The following is a 21,711-nucleotide window of genomic DNA, read 5'->3' on the forward strand; positions in this document are numbered from 1 at the left end:
ACTATATTGCTGTTTGTTCATTGCTCTGGAACTGCCTATCTAACATCACTGCAAAAACTGCGCTGGTCTAAGGAAAACCAGCACTCATTATTTGAGGACAATTATCCAAAATAACAACACCCTAACTGGCATCTAAATTCAAAACAGTTACTCTAAAACTTAGTTACTTAGTGGAGCTTGGTAAAGTCTTTCCTATCATCTGAGTTGCTTGGTTTTGTTTCTATGCATACAACAAATCTGTAAGTTAGAAAACTATCAAGCAAGACATCTAGACTCAACATCTCAAAGCCATTGCTATCAATATTTCCAGGACTGAATGACACTTTAGTTATGTCAGTTTTCTTTTCCTATTTAGGTAAGTTCCAAAGTTCAGTTGTGTACAAAAATATTAGATTAAGGCTCAGGTAGAACAAGGAGAAAAAAAAACACAACTTCTTGAATATATTCTGGCTACTGGCTTAATTCTGGCAATGGAAAAGCTACTCTAATAATTCCTTTCCTTACCATCTCAACTGGGCAATAGTCATTATCATAATATCAGCTTAATGCATATATATATATATAAATTGATTTTAGTTTTAAAGTAATATAAAGGGATATTTAATGATTTAGGAATACTTTATCTAATATTTATTATTTTTGTACCAGACTGACTGAAGACACATTTACTGTGGATGAAGTGACAGAAATTCTAGATGGACTGAAGGTTGTTGTTCATAGTGAGGTAGAGTCCGAGCTCATCAACACCACCTACACTAATGTGCTGCTTCTGCGTCAGTTGTTCTGCCAGGCTGAGAAATGGTACCTGAAGTTGCAAACGGACATTTCTGATCTGGAAAACAGGTAGATCATTTAACATTTTTAAAAGTGTAGTTACATTAATCCAAGTACAAAATTAGCAATCTAAATTCATTAGAGCTAATTTGCTATGAAGAAATTATTAACATAAAATGCTTTTTGTTGTTAAAATGAAGTTTCAGATAAACTTGTCTGGTCTGTCACATCTTACATTTGCGTATTACATTCATTAATAGAGCACTTCCATGTGAAATTTTCTTTAAGCATTGGAGGTAGCTTAGAGCTCCATGGGTAAAAGCAATGAACAAATGGAAGATGAGGAGATAAAAGATTATTAACGTGGAAAATATTGATATATGTTATTACTATTTCCATCTTAGAAAGTTCTGGTATCATTATGAAGGTAGTTCAAATCCTGCTTTAGCAAGACTTTAGGAATTATTGAGGTATCCTACGAACCAGATACCTTGCGTGAACCAGATGATTCTCAGTCTGCTGAGGGCTATTTCTGGCAATTCAAAATTAGTGATTCAGAGCCCTACAAGAAATTCAAGTACGACCTATGGAAGTCCATTGTAAGAGCGAAAAGGCAATTCTGTGTGAAGTTAGAGACACAGTTGCATGTACAACAACTGTAGCAGGGTTTGCATGCTATTACTTCCTATAAGGTGAAACCTAACTGCGAAAATGGGTGTGATGCATCACTCCATAATAACCTTTTATGCATGTTTTGAAAGGGAGAATACCACTACACTTGTGCAATTACCCACAGCATTTGGTGACCCTGTGATCTCTGGATCTCTGTTTCAGAAGCTGATGACAAAGTGTCATTCAAGAGGATGAACCATTATTCAACCAGCTGATCCATCTCACTTGTGTATGTTTCCCTGTTGCCACCTGAAATTCAGCAAGCAATCGTGGTGTCATCAGGGAATATTTAGATGGTATTTGAGCTATGCCTAACCACACAGTCATGAATGTAGAGAGAGTAAAAAATGGGCTAAGCGCACATCCTTGATGTATGTTTGTGTTCATGGTCAGTAAGGTGGAGATGTTATTACTGATCTGCAATGACAGTGGATTCTCCTTTGAGGACGACAAGGATCCTGTGGCAGAGGGAGGTACAGTGGCCCAGGTTTTGAAGCTTGTTGATTAGTACTGATGGGATGATGGTGTTGAACGCTGAACTGTAATCAATAAACGGCAGTCTGATAGAGGCATTGTTGTTCAGGTGGTCCAAGGTTGAATTGTGAGTCACTGAGATTGCATCTATTGTAGACATGTAATGGTAGTAGGCAAATTGCAGCAGGTCCAGATCCTTCCTCAGGTAGGAGTTAATTTTAGCCATGACCAGTCTTTCAAAGTACTTCTTCACAGTAGATGTGGGGGTTACTGGTCAATAGTTATTGAAGCAGCTCACCCTACTCTTCTTGAGCACTTGTATAAGTGACACCATTTTGAAGCAGGTGGGAACCTCTGACCGTAACAGTGAGAGGTTGAAGATGTCCTTGAACACTCTAGCCAGTTGGCTGGCACAGGTTTTCAGTACACTACCAGGTACATCATCTGTGTAACTAATTTGCTCTATTTACTTATTATATTTCTTATTGTAACTTGTAGTAATTTTTGTCTTTTTGCGTTTTGTGTTTCATTTACATAAGGAAACAAACCGACTAATAACATTATAGTCATCCTCAAATTCATTGCATTTCATCAGTTTAGGAAATTTGCATACTGATATTTAATGAGTTAGCAAGCTTGTCTGCAGCAAATCCACTTCAGGTGGAACTGAGGAAACAGATGACTGCAGATGCTGGGATCTGGGATAACAGACTAGATGCTGGAGGAGCTCAAAGGGTCTTAGAGCATCTATGGAGAGAATTGGACAGTCAACATTTTGTGTCCAGACCTTTCACTAGCTGCTCGAGTCTCCAGTCCAGGTGAAGAGTCTCAACCCAAAATATTAACTGTTCATTTCTTCCCATAGACGCTCAGATGGAATTGGTATGTGTGTTGGGAACTAACTCTTGATAAATGTGTAACTACATTTTATATACGTTGTTCCTGAATGCATCCTAACCACTCCATCAAATGGTTGCATATCCCACATTTCTCCTGAATACTTTATTAGATATTTTATTGATAGTCAATTTAGAAAAAAGAGTGAACAAAGGTAATGCAGTGAGACTAATATGTATAAATGCAGGTGTCCCCTGCTATCCGAAAGTAGAGTGTTCCTATGAAACCTTTCATAAGCCAAAGTGGTGTAAAGCAATTACCATATAACCATATAACAATTACAGCCATCTCGGCCCTTCTAGTCCGTGCCGAACAGTTAATCTCACCTAATCCCACTGACCCGCACTCAGCCCATAACCCTCAATTCCTTTCCTGTCCATATACCTATCCAATTTTACTTTAAATGACAATATCAAACCTGCCTCTACCACTTCTACTGGAAGCTCGTTCCACACAGCTACCACTCTCTGAGTAAAGAAATTCCCCCTCGTGTTACCCTTAAACTTTTGCCCCCAAGTCTCAACTCATGTCCTCTTGTTTGAATCTCCCCTACTCTTAATGGAAAAAGCCAAGCCACGTCAACTCTATCTATCCCCCTCATAATTTTAAATACCTCTATCAAGTCCTCCCTCAATCTTCTACGCTCCAAAGAATAAAGACCTAACTTGTTTAATCTTTCCCTGTAACTTAGGTGCTGAAACCCAGGTAACATTCTAGTAAATTTTCTCTGTACTCTCTCTATTATGTTGACATCTTTCCTATAATTCGGTGACCAGAACTGTACACAATACTCCAAATTCGGCCTTACCAATGCCTTGTACAATTTTAACATTACATTCCAACTCCTATACTCAATCAAGGCTAGGATACCAAAAGCTTTCTTCATCACCCTATCCACATGAGTTTCCACCTTCAGGGAACTATGCACCATTATTCCTAGATCACTCTGTTCTACTGCATTCTTCAATGCCCTACCATTTACCATGTATGTCCTATTTGGATTATTCCTACCAAAATGTAGCACCTCACACTTATCAGCATTAAACTCCATCTGCCATCGCTCAGCCCACTCTTCTAACTGGCTTAAATCTCTCCGCAAACTTTGAAAACCTACTTCATTATCCACAACGCCACCTACCTTAGTGTCATATATATATTTACTAATACAATTTACCACCCCATCATCCAGATCATTAATGTATATGACAAACCACATTGGACCCAGTACAGATCCCTGAGGCACACTACTAGTCACCGGCCTCCAACCTGACAAACAGTTATCCACCACTACTCTCTGGCATCTCGCATCCAGCCACTGTTGAATCCATTTTACTACTTCAATATTAATAAATAACGATTGAACCTTCCTAACTAACCTTCCTTGTGGAACCTTGTCAAAGACCTTACTGAAGTCCATATAGACAACATCCACTGCTTTACCCTCATCAACTTTCCTCGTAACCTCTTCAAAAATTCAATAAGATTTGTCAAACATGACCTTCCACGCACAAATCCATGATGACTGTTCCTAATCAGACCCTGTCTATCCAGATAATTATATATACCATCTCTAAGAATACTTTCCATTAATTTACCCACCACTGACATCAAACTGACAGGCCTATAATTGCTAGGTTTACTCTTTTTTTTCTAGGTTTACTCTTAAAACCCTTTTTAAACAATGGAACCGCATGAGCAATACGCCAATCCTCTGGCACCATCCCCGTTTCTAATGACATTTGAAATATTTCTGTCAGAGCCTCTGCTATTTCTACACTAACCTCCCTCAAGGTCCTAGGGAATATCCTGTCAGGACCCAGAGATTTATCCACTTTTATATTCCTTAAAAGCGCCAGTATTTCCTCCTCTTTAATCGTCATAGTTTCCATAACTTCCCTACTTGTTTCCCTTACCTTACACAATTCAATATCCTTCTCCTTAGTGAATACCAAAGAAAAGAAATTGTTCAAAATCTCCCCCATCTCTTTCGGCTCCACACATTGCTGTCCACTCTGATTCTCTAAGGGACCAATTTTATCCCTCACTATCCTTTTGCTATTAATATAACCGTAGAAACCCTTCGGATTTATTTTCACCTTACTTGCCAAAGCAATCTTGTATCTTCTTTTAGCTTTTCTAATTTCTTTCTTAAGAGCAAACACAAGGAAATCTACAGATGCTGGAAATTCAAACAACACACACAAAATGCTGGTGGAACACAGCTGGCCAGGCAGCATCTATAAGGAGAAGCGCTGTCTACGTTTCGGGCCGAGACCCTTCGTCAGGACTAACTGAAAGGAGAGATACTAAGAGATTTGAAAGTAGTGGAGGGGAGGGGGAAATGCGAAATAATGGGAGAAGACCGGAGGGGGTGGGATGAAGCTAAGAGCTGGAAAGGTGATTGGCGAAAGTGATACAGAGCTGGAGAAGGGAAAGGATCATGGGACGGGAGGCCTCGGGAGAAAGAAAGTGGTTGGGGGGGGGGGGGGGATGCACCAGAGAGAGATGGAGAACAGGCAGTGTGATGGGCAGAGAGAGAGAAAGAAAACAAACAACTAAATATGTCAGGAATGGGGTAAGAAGGGGAGGAGGGGCATTAACAGAAGTTAGAGAAGTCAATGTTCATGCCATCAGGTTGGAGGCTGCCCAGCTGGTATATAAGGTTCTATTCCTCCAACCTGTGTTTGGATTCATTTTGACAGTAGAGGAGGCCATGGATTGACATATCAGAATGGGAATGGGACGTGGAATTAAAATGTGTGGCCACTGGGAGATCCTGCTTTCTCTGGTGGACCGAGCGTAGGTGTTCAGCGAAACGGTCTCCCAGTCTGCGTCAGTTCTCACCAATATATAAAAGGCCACACTGGGAGCACTGGACGCAGTATACCACACCAGCCGACTCACAGGTGAAGTGTCGCCTCACCTGGAGGGACTGTCTGGGGCCCTGAATGGTGGTGAGGGAGGAAGTGTAAGGGCAGGCGTAGCACTTGTTTCGTTTACAAGGATAAGTGCCAGGAGGGAGATTGGTGGGAAGGGATGGGGGGGACGAGTGGACAAGGGAGTTGCGTAGGGAGCGATCCCTGCTGAAAGCAGAAAGGGGGGGGGGGGAAGGGAAAGATGTGCTTGGTAGTGGGATCCCGTTGGAGGTGGCGGAAGTTACGGAGAATTATACGTTGGACCTGGAGGCTGTTGGGGTGGTAGGTGAGGACAAAGGGAACCCTATCCCGAGTGGGGTGGCGGGCGGATGGGGTGAGGGCAGATGTGCGGAAAATGGGAGAGATGCATTTGAGAACAGAGTTGATGGTGGAAGAAGGGAAGCCCCTTTGTTTAAAAAAAGGAAGACATCTCCTTCGTCCTGGAATGAAAAGCCTCATCCTGAGAGCAGATGCGGCAGAGAAGGAGGAATTGTGAGAAGGGGATAGCATTTTTGCAAGAGACAGGGTGGGAAGAGGAATAGTCCAGGTAGCTGTGAGAGCCTGTAGGCTTTTAGTAGATATCATCAGATAAGCTGTTTCCAGAGATGGAGACAGAGAGATCAAGAAAGGGGAGGGAGGTGTCGGAAATGGACCAGGTAAATTTGAGGGCAGGATGGAAGTTGGAGGCAAAGTTAATGAAGTCAACGAGCTCAGCATGCGTGCAGGAGGCAGCGCCAATGCAGACGTTGATGTAGCAAAGGAAAAGAGGGGGACGGATACCCGTATAGACTTGGAACATGGACTGTTCCACAAAGCCAACAAAATGGGAGGCATAACTGGGACCCATGCGGGTGCCCATGGCTACACCCTTGGTTTGGAGGAAGTGGGAGGAGCCAAAGGAGAAATTATTGAGAGTTAGAACTAATTCTGCTAGACGGAGGAGAGTGGTGGTAGAGGGGAATTGGTTAGGTCTGGAATCCAAAAAGAAGCGAAGAGCTTTGAGACCGTCCGGGTGGGGGATGGAGGTATATAGGGACTGGACGTCCATGGTGAAAATAAGGCGGTGGAAGCCAGGGAACTTAAAATCATTGAAAAAATTCCAAGCGTGAGAAGTGTCACGAACATAGGTGGGAAGAGATTGAACAAGTGGGAAGGTATGCAGAAATGAGTTCAGTGGGGCAGGAGCAAGCTGAGACAATAGGTCTACCTGGACAGGCAGGTTTGTGGATCTTGGGTAGGGGGTAGAAATGGGAAGTGCGGGGTGTGGGAACTATGAGGTTGATGGCAGTGGATGGGAGATCCCCGGAGCTAATAAGGTTGGTGATGGTATAGAAGACAGTGGCCTGGTGCTCCTTAGTGGAGTCATGATCAAGGGGTAAATAAGAGGAGGTATCAGAGCGTTGTCGCTGTGCCTCGGCCAGGTAGAGGTCAGTACACCAGACAACAATAGCTCCCCCGTTATCAGCAGGTTTTATAGTGAGGTTGAGGTTGATGTGGAGGTAGTGGAGAGCAGAGCGTTTGGAAGGAGTGAGGTTGGAATTGGAACAGGGTGTGGTGAAGTTGAGACGGTTGATGTCCTGTTGGCAATTAGCAATAAAGAGATCCAGAGCGGGGTGTCCATGAAGAGGAGGAGGGTTGAAGATGGGAGAAGGGGTCATCGGTGGGGGTAGGAGAATCCTTGCCAAAGAAATAAGCTTGGAGATGGAGCCGGCGGAAGAAGAGTTCAGCGTCATGGTGTACGCGGAACTTGCTGAGGTGTGGGCGAAGGGGGACAAAGCTGAGGCCCTTACTGAGGACAGAGCTTTCTGTCTCAGAGAGTTGAAGGTCGGAGGGAATGGTAAAGGCCCGGCACGGATAAGAGTTGGGATCAGAGGGGGTAGGGAGGCTGGTAGTGTCAGTGGAGAGGGAAGGGTTGGGGTGAGAGGAAGATGGAGCCTCTGAGGGCCCAGGAGCTGATGATGGGATCTGAGGGAGAGGGGATTGCAGAGTGGTGGTGGGGGAAGGGGAGATGGGAGTCACAATCGCAGCATGTGAAGACCCGGCCTGGAGTTCAAGGCTGGAGTCGCAGTCGGTGGTTGTGCAATCGCTTTGAAGCTGTCCATGGTCGATGGAACCCGCGTTGATGGTGCTGGAGTCCGGATTTTCAAAATGCCCTGGGTCGCTGGGGCAGCTGAGATCGACAGCCGGGATGAATCCATGGTCGATGGAACCCGCATTGATGGTGCTGGAGTCCGGATTTTCAAAATGCCCTGGGTCGCTGGGACAGCCGGGGCGAATCCATGGTCGATGGAACCTGCGTTGATGGTGCTGGAGTCTGGGTTTTCAATATGAAAATCTTTCTTAAGATTCTCCTTACATTCTTTATATTCTTTGAGCACCTCATTTACTCCATCTCTCTTTTTCCTAACCAAGTTTCCAATATCCCTTGAAAGCCATGGCTCTCTCAAACTTTTAACCTTCCTTTCAATCTAACAGGAACATAAAGATTCTGTTCCCTCAAAATTTCACCTTTAAATGACTGCCATTTTGTCTATTACATCCTTCCCATAAAACAAATTGTCCCAATCCACTCCTTCTAAATCCTTTGGCATCACCTCAAAGTTAGCCTTTCTCCAGTCAAAAATCTCAACCCTGTGTCCAGTCCTATCCTTCTCCATAATTATATTGAAACTAATGGCATTGTGATCACTGGACCTGAAGTGTTCCCCAACACATACCTCCGTCACCTGACCTATTTCATTCCTTAACAGAAGATCCAACACTGCCCCTTCTCTAGTTGGTACCTCTATGTATTGCTGCAAAAAACTATCCTGTGCACACTTTACAAACTCCAAACCATCCATCCCTTTTACAGTATGGACTTCCCAGTCTATGTGTGGAAAATTAAAATTTCCCACAATCACAACCCTGTGCTTACTACAAATATCTGCTATCTCCTTGCAAATTTGCTCCTCCAATTCTCGCTCCCCATTAGGTGGTCTATAATACATCCCTATAAGTGTTACTACACCTTTCCCATTCCTCAATTCCACCCAAATGGTCTCCCTAGATGAGCCCTCTAAGAACAGCTTATCCCTTATCCTGCCAGAACACCGCTGTAATATTTTCTCTGTCAAGCAACGCAACACCTCCCCCTCTTGTCCCTCTGATTCTATGACATCTGAAGCAATAAAATCCTGGAATATTTAGTTGCCAATCATACCCCTCCTGCAACGATGTTTCACTAATAGCTACAACATCATATTTCCAGGTATCAATCCATGCTCTAAGCTCATCCACCTTTCTTACAATGCTCCTAGCATTAAAATAAATGCATTTAAGAAATTCTCCACCTCATCCTCTCTGTTTATCTCTAACAGTACAAAGAACTTTACTGTCTTCTTTTTCTTCCTTCTTCCAGACATCTGTTCCCACACTCTGGTTCCCCTCCCCCCTCATATCTAGTTTAAATCCACCGGAGCCTCTCTAGCAAACCTACCTGCAAGAATATTTGTCCCCCTCCAGTTCAGATGTAAACCGTCCCGCCAGAACAGGTCCCACCTTTCCTGGAAAACTGCCCATTTATCTATAAATCTGAAGCCCTCCCTCCTGCACCACGTCTTCAGCCACGTGTTGATCTGCACTATCGTACTATTTCTAAACCCACCTGCACGGGACACTGGTAGCAATCCTGAGATTGCTATCCTGGAGGTCCTGTCCTTTAACTTGGCGCCTAACTCCCTAAACTCACCTTTCAGGACCTCCTCACTTTTCCTACCCACGTCATTGGTCCGTACTATTAATTTATATGGGAAAAATTTTTGAGCATTCCCAGACCCAAAAAAAAAACCTACCCAATCATACCAAATAACACACAAACCCTAAAATAATGCTAACATATAGTAAAAGCAGGAATGTTATGATAAATACACAGTCCATATAAAGTAGAAATTATGTACAGTATAGTTTCACTTACCAGAATCGGGAAGACAGCGAGCACACTGGAAGGTTCACGCATTTTTCTATCATACAGTTCTTTGTAAGCGCTCAAAACATTCTGCAAACCTGCCCTAAACCTACATGCCCTTTCAAAATTAAAGTCATACTTTTCTGCAATCATTGCAGCACTGTCAATTCTAGCGAAAATTTCGAACAGTTTAAAGCTATGATGGCTTTATGCTGAGATGCTTTTTGCCACTCTTGCTGTTCTGGGTATGCGCTACCTCTATAACAGCTCACTGCAAAACAAACGCTGAGCGCTATTCTTGCTTCGCCACTCTCGTGGCTTGGGCTGCGGGCTGCACGCTGCCTCTAATACGGCTCACTGCAAAGCAAATGCTGAACGCTATTCTCGCTTTTCGCCACTCTTGCTGCTCAGGGTGTGCGCTGCCTCTGATACGGCTCACTGCAAAGCAAATGCTGAACGCTATTCTCGCTTTTCGCCACTCTTGCTGCTCAGGGTGCGTGCTGCCTCTACAACGGCTCACTGCAAAACAAATGCTGAACACTATTTTTGCATTTTGCCTTTTTTCGTAAAAGTGAAAATCCTCCGGATTTCTTTCGGTTAGCGCAAGCAGGTACTAATGTAGGTCTTCATAAAAGCGAAGTGGTGTAAAACGAACTTTTGTAAAGCGGTGGATACCTGTATTCAAATAGACTCACAGCTAAGATAAACGCATGTGAGATCATAACAAAATAATTAATAAGTTAGCTACAAGAATGTTATATTTTGCATTTGTAGATAGTAAGATCTTGCACCTATCTCCCTAAGAAATACTTTAGCAATCAGCTAAATCATACCCTCATGTTTATCAGCTATCAAATCTGCTAACAAATACATTCAAAAATTATAACAAACTAGCCATTCTATTAAATTTAAAAAAAAATTGTAATTAAAACTTAGCCATGGAAAGTGAAACCAATTAGTTCAAAATCTAAGTTAAATGTAACTTGCATGTCCTTTCCACTGAAGTAAGTGGAGTTAATGAACCAGATGGTGCAGATTCAGTGGTAGATTCCCAACAGTTGATACTGCTGCAGGACTCAATGTTATAGAGAAGTCAGATTGACAGCTGTGAGAACTTTCAGGAATATTTGCTTACATTTGGGAGTATCTGAGGCTATTTTTATTACTTTTTTCCTGCTCCGTATTGTTACGTTCCCAGTAACCGGGTGACTTACCAGCAAAGATAGAGAGGTCCGCTGAAGTCTGATGGTACTATTTTCAAACGTTTTTATTTATAAAGGGGCACAAACGTATGGTTAATACAAAACATTCAGATCATATACATCGTCAAAACTCAATCTAAAGCATAGGTATAGTAATAATCAATCAGAAATAAGCTCTATCGTTGTCTAAGGGAATACTGAGTCCAATGGAATATAAAAGTCACTCATAAATCTGCAGGCTTTTCCGTTTGGGAACCGCTGGCATTTCACGTGTTGGAGAGAGAGAGTGGTGAGAAAGAAGGAACACTTGCCCGTCGTCTTTACGAAGAAAATCCCGGTTGTTAGTTAAAACGGTTTTCCTTTGGTTTCAGCCACAGACTCCCGATCGGGAATCTAACACACGTGGCTTCTTTCAAAATGGCTTCCCGCTCCGACGGGAAGCGCTATCGTGTCTTCTTCGTGTGTCTCCTTGGTGCGTCTGAGGCCCCGCCTCGGCAGCCTACCTTTTATCTGGACCGGCATTGTTGTAGATGTCAATCAGGGTGGGGGTGAGGCAATCTTTCCCCCATCACCCAGCCCACATTGCCCTGAGGGTTTGCACGTAGTCCAGTCCCTTATTCCACAAAGGTGTCTCCCAAGACAATGGCTATGTCCATGGCTTTTGCCTGGCTGAGAGGCCAGCCCACATTCCAAACCGTAAGGCTTCTCTCTCTCTCTTGCGATTCTCACAAAGGAGGGGGCTGGGGTCATAACAGTATCATTTATCTAAATTGTGAATCGTGATCCTGGCACTAGAAAAAAAGCAATGCCAATCTTAACCTGATTGAATAACTGACTTTAATCTCTATATAACGTTCTTATAGCTAACTTATTAATTATTTTATTATGATCTCACATGCTTTTTTCTTAGCTGAGAGTCTATTTGAATATTTATACATATTAGTCCCACTGCATTACTTTTGTTTACTCTTATTTCTAAATTGAATTTAATAGTTTGTCAAGCATGAACATGTTAAGTCTATTCTGACTATTCTTCTGTGTTTTTGGTTTCTGGAACAATTCTTAGAGACCGAGAAGAAAATAATAAGAAGAAAATAACCAGAATTCCCTTTGTTTATTTGGAATACTATACCGCTTAATTGGGTCAGGAGATTGTTGCCAAACACTTTCTAACTAGTATCAGTCACATGCATTTTCATGGCCATTAGACACAATATCATGCTTAAAGCGAACAGGTTTTAAATAGCGTCAGTTGTGTGTGTTTGTGTTCAAGAAGCAGCAATTTTGCCACTAATAGTTGAAGAGGAATAAACAGTAGGACATTTCAGAACTGTTTTGCTCACCGTAGTTTCAAGCATTTGAGGCTCGGCGAGTGAAAATGAAACTATTTCACTACTTCAAGTTAGAAACTGCAGAGAATTAGAAGTTATCTACAATAATCTTGAATGTTACAATGTTAATGAAGATGGAGGATACAATTGTCAACAGTATTGTATGAAGGCAACCTATTATCTGCACCAGGTGTCTGCACTGATTCACTTACTGTCAAAAGAACTTGACATGGATAAATTTCTCCACTGATAAATAGTAGAAATGAATACGCAATTTTATAGTACTGTGGTAGTATCGGTAGTGTTATAATTTGTTTTGTATTTCATTTAAATACCTAATTTGTTACTCCATTTGTCTTTTTTATTCCTTTTTAGCTACTTCCTTGAAACTTCGACTGATTGGGACAGCCACTTAATTCGGCCAAAATGTACTGGGCTGAATATACCCTAATTAACTGGAATCCATTGTACTGATTTCAATTATAACAGGAGAAAATGTGTACTGCTCAAATTAGAAACACTTGTACAGTAAAAGTGAAAAACAAATGACAGTATTTTACAGGTACAAGTATTGGAAAAAGCATGCCTATCACAAAAGTGCACAACTGTGCTCAGAAAAAAATGTCAGATTTTAGAGCCTGCAAGTTCACAATAGAACATAGAATAGTTAAGCATGAACAGACCCTTTGGCCCACAGTGTCGTGCCGAGCCAGCTAAAAAGCAAATCGAAAACACCCAAGCACTAATCCCTCCTACCTATACAATGTCCGTATCCCTTCATCTTCTTTACATCTCTTACATCTAACGTCTCTTAGAAGCTTCTACCACCATACCAGGCAGTGTATTCCAGGCATCCACGGCTCTGAGTAAAAAAACACCCTCACATTTCCCTTGAACCTACCCCCTCTCTCCTTCAATGCATGCCCTCTGGTATTAGACATTTTAACCCCGGGAAACAGACATTCCCTGTCTACTCTATCTGTGCCTCTCGTAATATTGTAAACCTCCGTCAGATCTCCCCTCAGCCTCCACCACTCTAGAGAAAACAACCCAAGTTTATCTAGCCTCTTGTGAGGGCACATGCCCTGTAAACCAGGTGCCTACCTGGTAAACCTCTTCTGCACCCTCTTCAAAGCTTCAATATCCTTCCTATAGTGTGAAGACCAGAACACAATGCTCCAGATGTGGCCCAAACAGTTTTATAAAGTTTCAACGTAACCTCTTATCTTTGAACTTAGTGCCTCAACAAGCATTCCATAAGACTTCCTAACCACCTATTTGACCTGTGTAGCTACTTTCAAGGAGCTATGAACTTGAATTCCAAGATCCCAAGGATCTTGCCCTTCAGTGTATTGTCTCCTTGTATTTGCTATATCAAGGTGCAACACCTCACATTTATCTGGGTTAAACTCAATCTGCCTTTTCTTTGCCCATATCTGCAACTGGTTTATATTGCATTGTATTCTTCCTCAGTCTTCTACGCTATACACAACTCCATCAATCTGAGTTTCTCCACAACTCTATCAATTTATCATCTGCAAATTTACTAATTCACCCATCTACATTTTCATTCAAGTTACTTATATAAATCACAAACAGCAGACGTCCTAGCACACATCCTTGTGGAATTACAGACCTCCAGCTCAAGTAAGGCCATTCAACCACTACCTTCTGTCTTCTGTATGCAAGCCAGTTCTGAATCCAAACAGCCAATTCATCTTAATTTTCTGGATTAGTCTCCCATGAGGGACTTCTGTCAAACATGTTACTAAAATCTATGTAGACAACATCCACTGCCCTACCCTCATCGATCTCTCTCATCATCTTTATTAAAAAATCAATCAAATTGATAAGATGCAACCTGCCGTGCACAAAACCTGCTGGCTGTCTCTAATTAGGCCATAGATTTCCAAATGCTCATTCATTCTATCCCTAAGAATTTTCTCCAGCAATTTCCCTACAACTGATGAGAGACTTACTGGTCTATAAGTTACCTTCTTAAATGGTACTTGCCAGTGTTCCAGGATCTCACCTGTGCCCAGAGAGGACACGAAGATGCTGGTCAAGGCACCAGAAATCTCATCTCTTGCCTCCCTCAATATTTTAAATGGTTCAGTCACTTATTAATCCTAAGCAACAAGTGTGAAATGCTGGAGGATCCAGCATTTTGTGTGAGTTGCTATGGATTTCCAACATCTACAGACTTCTTTGTGTTTCTCTCTAATTCTGTCAGGTTTGTTTATGGAGATGATGCTAACAACTTCTGTGATGGTATTGGGTTCCCGTTTGCAAAGCTCTAAGTCAAAAGAAAATTTTAAGCCCTATCTGATTTTTATCTATATCTACCTATCTGCGGGTACCCTCACTATAAGGTTATTGTATTCTCCTACTCTTCAAAGACTAGCTTTTGTCTAGACTTTGTATCATCATCAGGTGCGTACACCAGGATGCTTTTTATCAACTACAGTTCAGCATTCAATATTATCATCCCCTCAAAACTAATCAATAGGCTTCAAGATCTTGGCCTCAGTACCTCCTTGTGCAATTGAATCCTCGATTTCCTCAGTTGCAGACCCCAGTCAGTTCAGACTGGCAATAACATCTCTTCCAAAATCTCCATCAGCACAGGTGCACCACAAGGCTGTGTTCTTAGCCCCTTGCTCTGCTCACTTTATAGTTAGGACTGTTTGGCTGAGCACAATTCCAAAGCACAATTTAAGTTTGCTGACCACTGTCATATGGTGAATCAAAGGTGGTAACAAATCAGCATATAGGAAGGAAGATTTAAAAATCTGGCTGAGTAGTGCCACAGCAAGAACCTCTTACTCAATGTCAGCAAAGCTAAGGAGCTGATTATTGACATGTTCTAGATATTTATTGCTTATTTATTATTGTTACTCTTGTATTTACATAGTTTCTTGTCTTTTGCACATTGGTTGGCAGTCCTTTTGGTGTGGTATTTCATTGATTCTATTATGGTTATTGGATTTATTGAGTATTCCCACAAGAAAATGAATCTCAGGGGGTGTGTATGGTGTCATAAATGCACTTTGATAATAAACTTACATTGAACTCTACAGCAAGATTTAGCTGACTGGTGAGTCCCCATCCCTACCAAGGAGATTCTTTCAGCTAACAGAGTAGATTAAACACAGTTACAGTATTTTGTTTTAATGATACAAGTTTAAATTTAGATAAATAGTTTTTAACACCCATTTAGTGCTTGCAGAAGATTTCTAACTTATAAAATATTTCTGAATTACAGAAGATTTATGAACAGCAAATGATTTCAAAGCACAGGTACAATTCTTATAATCTAGAAGAACATAACAATGAATTGCAGACGAGCGTGTCATCCGTCTCAGCCACCGAATGTCAGGAATAAATTCTAGTTCTTCTTTCTGTAATCCCATAGAACCATAGAACATTGCAGTCAGAAACAGGCCTTTTGGCCCTTCTTGGCTGTGCCGAACCATTTTTCTGCCAAATCCCACTGACCTGCACCTGGACCATATCCCTCCATACACCTCTCATCCATGTACCTGTCCAAGTTTTTCTTAAATGTTAAAAGTGAGCCCGCATTTACCACTTCATCTGGCAGCTCATTCCACACTCCCACCACTCTCTGTGTGAAGAAGCCCCCGCTAATGTTCCCTTTAAACTTTTCCCCCTTCACCCTTAACTCATATCCTCTGTTCTTTTTTCTCCCCTATCCTCAGTGGAAAAAGCCTGCTTGCATTCACTCTATCTGTAAAATTATGATGGGTATATACCTCTATCAAGTCTCCCCTCATTCTTCTATACTCCAGGGAATAAAGTCCTAACCTATTCAACTTTTCTCTGTAACACAGTTTCTCAAGTCCCGGCAACATCCTTGTAAACCTTCTCTGCACTCTTTCAACTTTATTAATATCTTTCCTGTAATTCGGTGACCAAAACTGTACACAATGCTCTAAATTCAGCCTCACCAATGCCTTATACAACCGCACCATAACATTCCAACTCTTATACTCAATACTTTGATTTATAAAGGCCAATGTTCCAAAAGCTCTCTTTACTACCCTATCTACCTGTGACGCCACTTTGAAGGAATTTTGTATCTGTATTCCATCTTTTTGTCATTCTCCTGATCATTCCTAACATTTCCAATGTTTGTGATATTTATACTTTTTTCTACTAAATTAAATCATCTGCATATGATGTTTTCTAAATACGTTGGCTGGGACAAAGTAACTCAAAAAGATGCTCTCAAAAGCTTCTGGCGACCAACATTCCGAACATCCACAATTAATACTATGAGAGCTGACCCTCTGAGTACACAAACACCTTAACTTGTAACCATGTTTGATGTGCTAAGGGACATATCCTCAATGTCTTGTATTTGGTGAATGGAGATAAGAAATCACTTGGTCACTTCACTTTGTAAAACAGACCTGTTAGCAGGCAGCCAGCTGCTGTGGGCTAGCAGCCATATTCGGTAACTGTTTACAAAGCTGTACATCCAACTTCAAACTAATTCCTTGCAATTTGCATTAAGAGCTGGAGACTGAATGTTGTTTACAACAAAAAAAAACTGAGCAAAGGAATATTTTGTTAAAAGTTTGACTTTATAACCGTCAACTCTAACTAATTCAAAAAGTCATGCCACTGTGCTAGAAAGCTGAATTTAGCAATAAGCCCTGGAAAGTAAATATCCATCATTTCCTATATGCACAGTCATTTGATGTGGGTCAGGTGTTGTCTTATCTTCTACTCAATGACATGGAAGGAGGTAATTCAGCCCATTTGTTCAGTGTTGCATTTTGGGGAGCAATCCTAATAGTACCTTTCCTCCTCTCTTTCAATCTTGTGGAAAAACTTATCAATACCCCTATCTACTTAATTTATAAGACCATAAAATGTAGGAGCAGAATTGGGCTATATGGCCCATCAAATCTACTCTGCCATTTCTTCATGGCTGACCTATTTTCCCTCTCAACCCCATTCTTTTGCCTTCTTCCCATAATCTATCGTGCACCTATCAACCTCTGCCTTAAATACGCCCAATGACCTGGCCTCCACAGCCACCTGTTGTAATGAATTTACAGATTTACCACCCTCTGGCTAAAGAAATTCCTCATCATCTGTATTCTGAATGGAAGTCCCTCTATTCTGAAGCTGTGCCCTCTGGTCCTAGAATCCCCACTATAGGGGATATCCTCTCTGCATCCATTCTATCCATGCCTTTCAACATTCGATAGGTTTCAAATAGATCCCCCATCATTCTTCTAAGTTCTAGTGAACATAGGCCCAGAGCCATTAAATGCTCAACATACAATAACCCTTTCATTCCCGGAATTATTCTCGTGAGCCTCCTCTTAACCCTCTCCAATGTTAGCACATCCTATCTTAGATGAAGGGCTCAAAACTGCTCTCATTTCTCCAAGTGTGGCCTCACCATTATGACGCCTCAACATTACATCTTTGCTATTCTAGTCTTCTTGAAGTGAATGCTAATGTATTTACTTCTTCACCACCGACTCAGCCTGCAAATTAACCTTTAGGCAGTCCTGCATGAGGACTCCCAAGTCCCTGTGCACCTTGAATTTTTGTATTTTCTGTCTGATTAGAAAATACAAATTTGTATTTTAAAACAAATACAAATTGCTGGAGGAACTCAGCTGGACAAACAGCTACTATGGAAGCAGTCGACGTTTTGGGATGAGACCCTTCATCAGTACTAGTCAATTCTTTAGTTCCTTCTACCAAAGTGCATGTCCCAACACTGTATTCCATCTGCCACTTCTTTTGACCATTCTCCTGATCTTTTTTGAGTCCTTCTGCAGCCTCCCTACTTCTTCAATGCTACCTGCCCCTTCACCTATCTTTGTATCATCTGCTGACTTGCCTACAAATTCCATCATCCAAATCATTAACTTGTAATGTGAAAAAGAAGCTGTCCCAACACAGACCCTTGTAGAACACCACTAGACACCAGCAGCCAACCAAAAAAGGCTCCCTTTATTCCCACTCTTTGCCTCCTGTCAGTCAGCCAATCCTCTATTCATGCTAGCATCTTCACTGTAATACTATGAGCTCTAATGTTGTGAGCAGCTCACGTGTGACACTTTGTCAGAAGCCTTCTGCAAATCCAAGTGCTCAACATCCTTTGTCTATCCTCATATTTAAGAATGGACTCCAACATCCTCCCAACCACTGAGGTCGGGCTAACTGGCCTGTAATTTCCTTTCTTCTGCCTCCCTCCCTTCTTGAATCATGCATTTTGGTAGAAGAAATAAAAGGGTTTATTAGTTTCTAGTCCTTGTGCAGGATTCCCTAAAGGTTAATTTGTAGGTTGAGAAGCCAAATGCAACGTTAGCATTCATTTCAAGAGGACTAGAATGTAAAAGCGAGAATGAGACTTTATAAAGTACTGGTGAAGCCTTGCTTGGAGTATTGTGAGCAGTTTTGGGCCCCTAAAGGATGTACTGAAACTGGGAGAGGTTTAAAGGAGGCTCACAAAGAGGATTCCAGGATTAAATGGTTTGACATATGAAAAGCTTTTGATAGCTTTGGGCCTGTATTCACTAGAATTCTGACTAATGAGGGATGGCTTCATTGAAACCAATTGAATGGTGAAAGACCTTGATAGACCCTTCCCACATAGGATATATCCTCTCCACATCCGCTGTAAGACCAGAAGACACAGCCTCAGAATAGAGGGGTGTTCTTTTAGAATGGAGATGAGAAATTTCTTTAGCCAGACAGTGGTGAAGCTGTGCCTCCACAATCTCCCTAGCCATCTCTTTCAGAACCCTGAGGCATACTCCACTGGTCCAGATGACTTATCTACTTTCTGGCCTTTAAGTTCCTAAGCACCTAGTAATAGCAATGTTGAGCTTCCGGCATACTGTTAATATCTTCCAGAGTGAAGATGGATGCAAGATACTTAATTGTCCACTATTTCCTTGTCCCTATTACTTCCTCTCCAATGTCCAGCGGTCCAATATCTACTTTTGCCTCTATTATTCTTTATATATCTGAAAAAAAAGCATATCCTCTTTGATGTTATTGGCTAGCTTACCTTCATATTTCATCTTTTCTTTCCTGGCTTTTTAGTTGCCTTCTTTTGGTTTTTAAAAGCTTCCCAATTCTCTAACTTCCTACTGATTTTTGCTCTATTATATGCCCTCTCTTTTGTTTTATGTTGTTTTTGACTTCCCTTATCAGCCACAGTTATGTAATCCTGCCTTTAGAATACTACTACTTCTTTGGGATGTATCTATTCTATGCCTTCCAAAATTGTTCTGTCATTCCTGCTAATATTCCCTTCCAATTAACTTTGTCCAGCTCCTTTCTCATGCCTCCATAATTCCCTTCACTTCACTGTAACACTGGTACAACTGACTTTAGTTTCTCCCTCTCAAATTGCAGGCTGAAGTATTATGATCACTGTCTCCCAAGCGTTCCTTTACCTTAATCTCCCTATTCCAATCCGGTTCATTGCACAACATCCAATCCAGAATAACCTTTCCCTTAGTGGGCTCAACCACGAGCTGCTCTAAAAAGCCATCTCAGGTATTCTACAAGACCTTCTTCCATGTCTTTACGGTATCTTCTAGTGATACTTTGCAAAGTCTTTACAGGCAAGGATATGCTTTTTAATAGCCAGCGACTCTTCCATAAATGCCCTTTTTGTGCTAGGCCTTGGAGATTTTAGAGCAAAATGAACTTCATCTCCAGTTGCAGCCATCGACTTTTGCAGCTCACTCAGAGTGACTGGTGTCGCAGTAGCCTCTCTTACAAGTGCCATTCTTCACTGGCGACTAAATTTAGAGGGGTAACCTGACCTAGGCAGTGTAGCTGTGGTTTCATATTTTTTCCACTTTTTCATGATGAACTGCTCTGAGCTTTGAGGTATGATCAATGCCTTTGAGATGGTCTTGTACCCTTCCTCAGATTTGTGCTTCTCTATTATCATTTCCCTGACTTGTCTTGTATGCTCTTTTGTCTTAATTTTGGTTTGGTCTGTTGAAAATCTACCATATTGTTAAAACTTACAGAGAGAGCACATATTTATTCATTGAAAACAGGTGATCCTCCAATTTTCTACATCAACAAATTGGATGAGTTGGTAAGGTGATATACAGTACTGTATCTGAGACAAGTTAGTATAGTAATTACAAATGGGATGAATAAGTTTCTCAGCCTCACATTTCTGGTTTTTAATTTTTAGTAAATTGTTGGCAGTTTTTAGAATTTTCTTTGATCTAATGTGATGCACAGTGTTTTGTAGATTAGCCTAAAAATCCTACTCCAATGTATTTTAAATTAGAAAATAAGACAATAAAAATGAAAATACTTGTGGGGCTGAATATTTTTTTCAAAGTACTGCTTATCTCTGCATACTAATTAACATGTTGCTCCAGCAATAAACTAGATCATCACTCATATTGTCCTTTTCTCACAATTGAAATTGTTCCCATGGCTCTCTTAGCATGACTTCCTCGATAGTTTAATGTTATTTCTCCTAATATGGTGCATAACAACCGGACCATCTACACCTTCTTCCAATTTCTCTTAGTTTGTTTGAATTATCTTTCCACTACACTATCTAAGCACTAGTTTTTGGTTGTAACTGGAGAGGTTACTAAATATTCATTTCCCTTGTCTTGTTTTGCTTAATAACCTTTCCATCTTTCCACCCCTTCCCCCTCCCAAATGCCCCACCCTGTTTTTTTAGATTGTTTTATGGTTCACTGTGACATATTCTCCTTCATCCACAAGATGCAAGAATAATTTACATGCCAGGCAGAACGAGTGACTGTAGTGCTACCACCTGTTAACTTCTGGTGTCACTTTGTGCTCTTTGCGCTTTCCATTCTTTCATTTCTAGCCAGGCCGAATGGCATTTTCAAATCACAGGGAAGTAGGCTCTATCCAAGACACAAATTGGAAAAACACAAGTGGAGAACAGCTCTGTTGACTTGTCCAAGCCTTTTCTCCAAATTTCTCATTTCCCTGTATTCTTTTTGTACCTACCTTTCCAGCCCCTCTTCCTTGTCATGTCTTCTGTGAAATGTTATTTTATAAGTACAGTGGTGGAGACGAGAAAAAAACACAGTACATAAATTTTATTAACATTTAATATTTTTTTGGAAAAAGTAATTGACAAAGAAGGATTGCTAAATCAACCAGGTAGGAAACTGGTAGTTGCACTTAGCTAGAGAACAATTGAAGTAAGTTTTGAGATAAGTTTGCAAATTATGGAGTTAAAAAGAGAATGCTTGGCTTCAAGTTACGAAAATAATATAACACAAGTATGATTGTTAGGGAAAAAAAGCATAAGTCATAGAAGTGAGGAATTAAGTACAAAGGTTTTTGCAGAACAAACCCTTTATGTATATTAGGGAAGCTGATGAGTGAGGAACCCAGTGACATTCAGAGTAAGGTGTATGGTTCTTATAAATTGGAAGACTTACTAAAGCTTAGGAAACATAATTTGACCAGACTTGGAAGCC

General features: G+C 41.2%; 1 protein-coding gene across 4 annotated transcripts in view; it reads left to right on the forward strand.

Annotated features, from left to right (window-relative positions):
* lztfl1 (leucine zipper transcription factor-like 1) overlaps positions 1 to 21,711 on the forward strand; it is a 94,373-nt gene that overhangs the window by 19,503 nt on the left and 53,159 nt on the right. For 3 of the 4 annotated variants that reach the window (XM_073023863.1, XM_073023865.1, XM_073023864.1), the window contains exon 3: positions 649 to 843. The exons of the other annotated variant lie outside the window; for it this stretch is intronic. In XM_073023863.1, the coding sequence (XP_072879964.1) occupies positions 649 to 843 (195 nt within the window). The remainder of the gene's footprint in view (positions 1 to 648; positions 844 to 21,711) is intronic. 4 annotated transcript variants of the gene reach the window in all.

This window comes from Hemitrygon akajei, chromosome 20 (assembly GCF_048418815.1).
Source record: "Hemitrygon akajei chromosome 20, sHemAka1.3, whole genome shotgun sequence".
NCBI lineage: Eukaryota > Metazoa > Chordata > Chondrichthyes > Myliobatiformes > Dasyatidae > Hemitrygon > Hemitrygon akajei.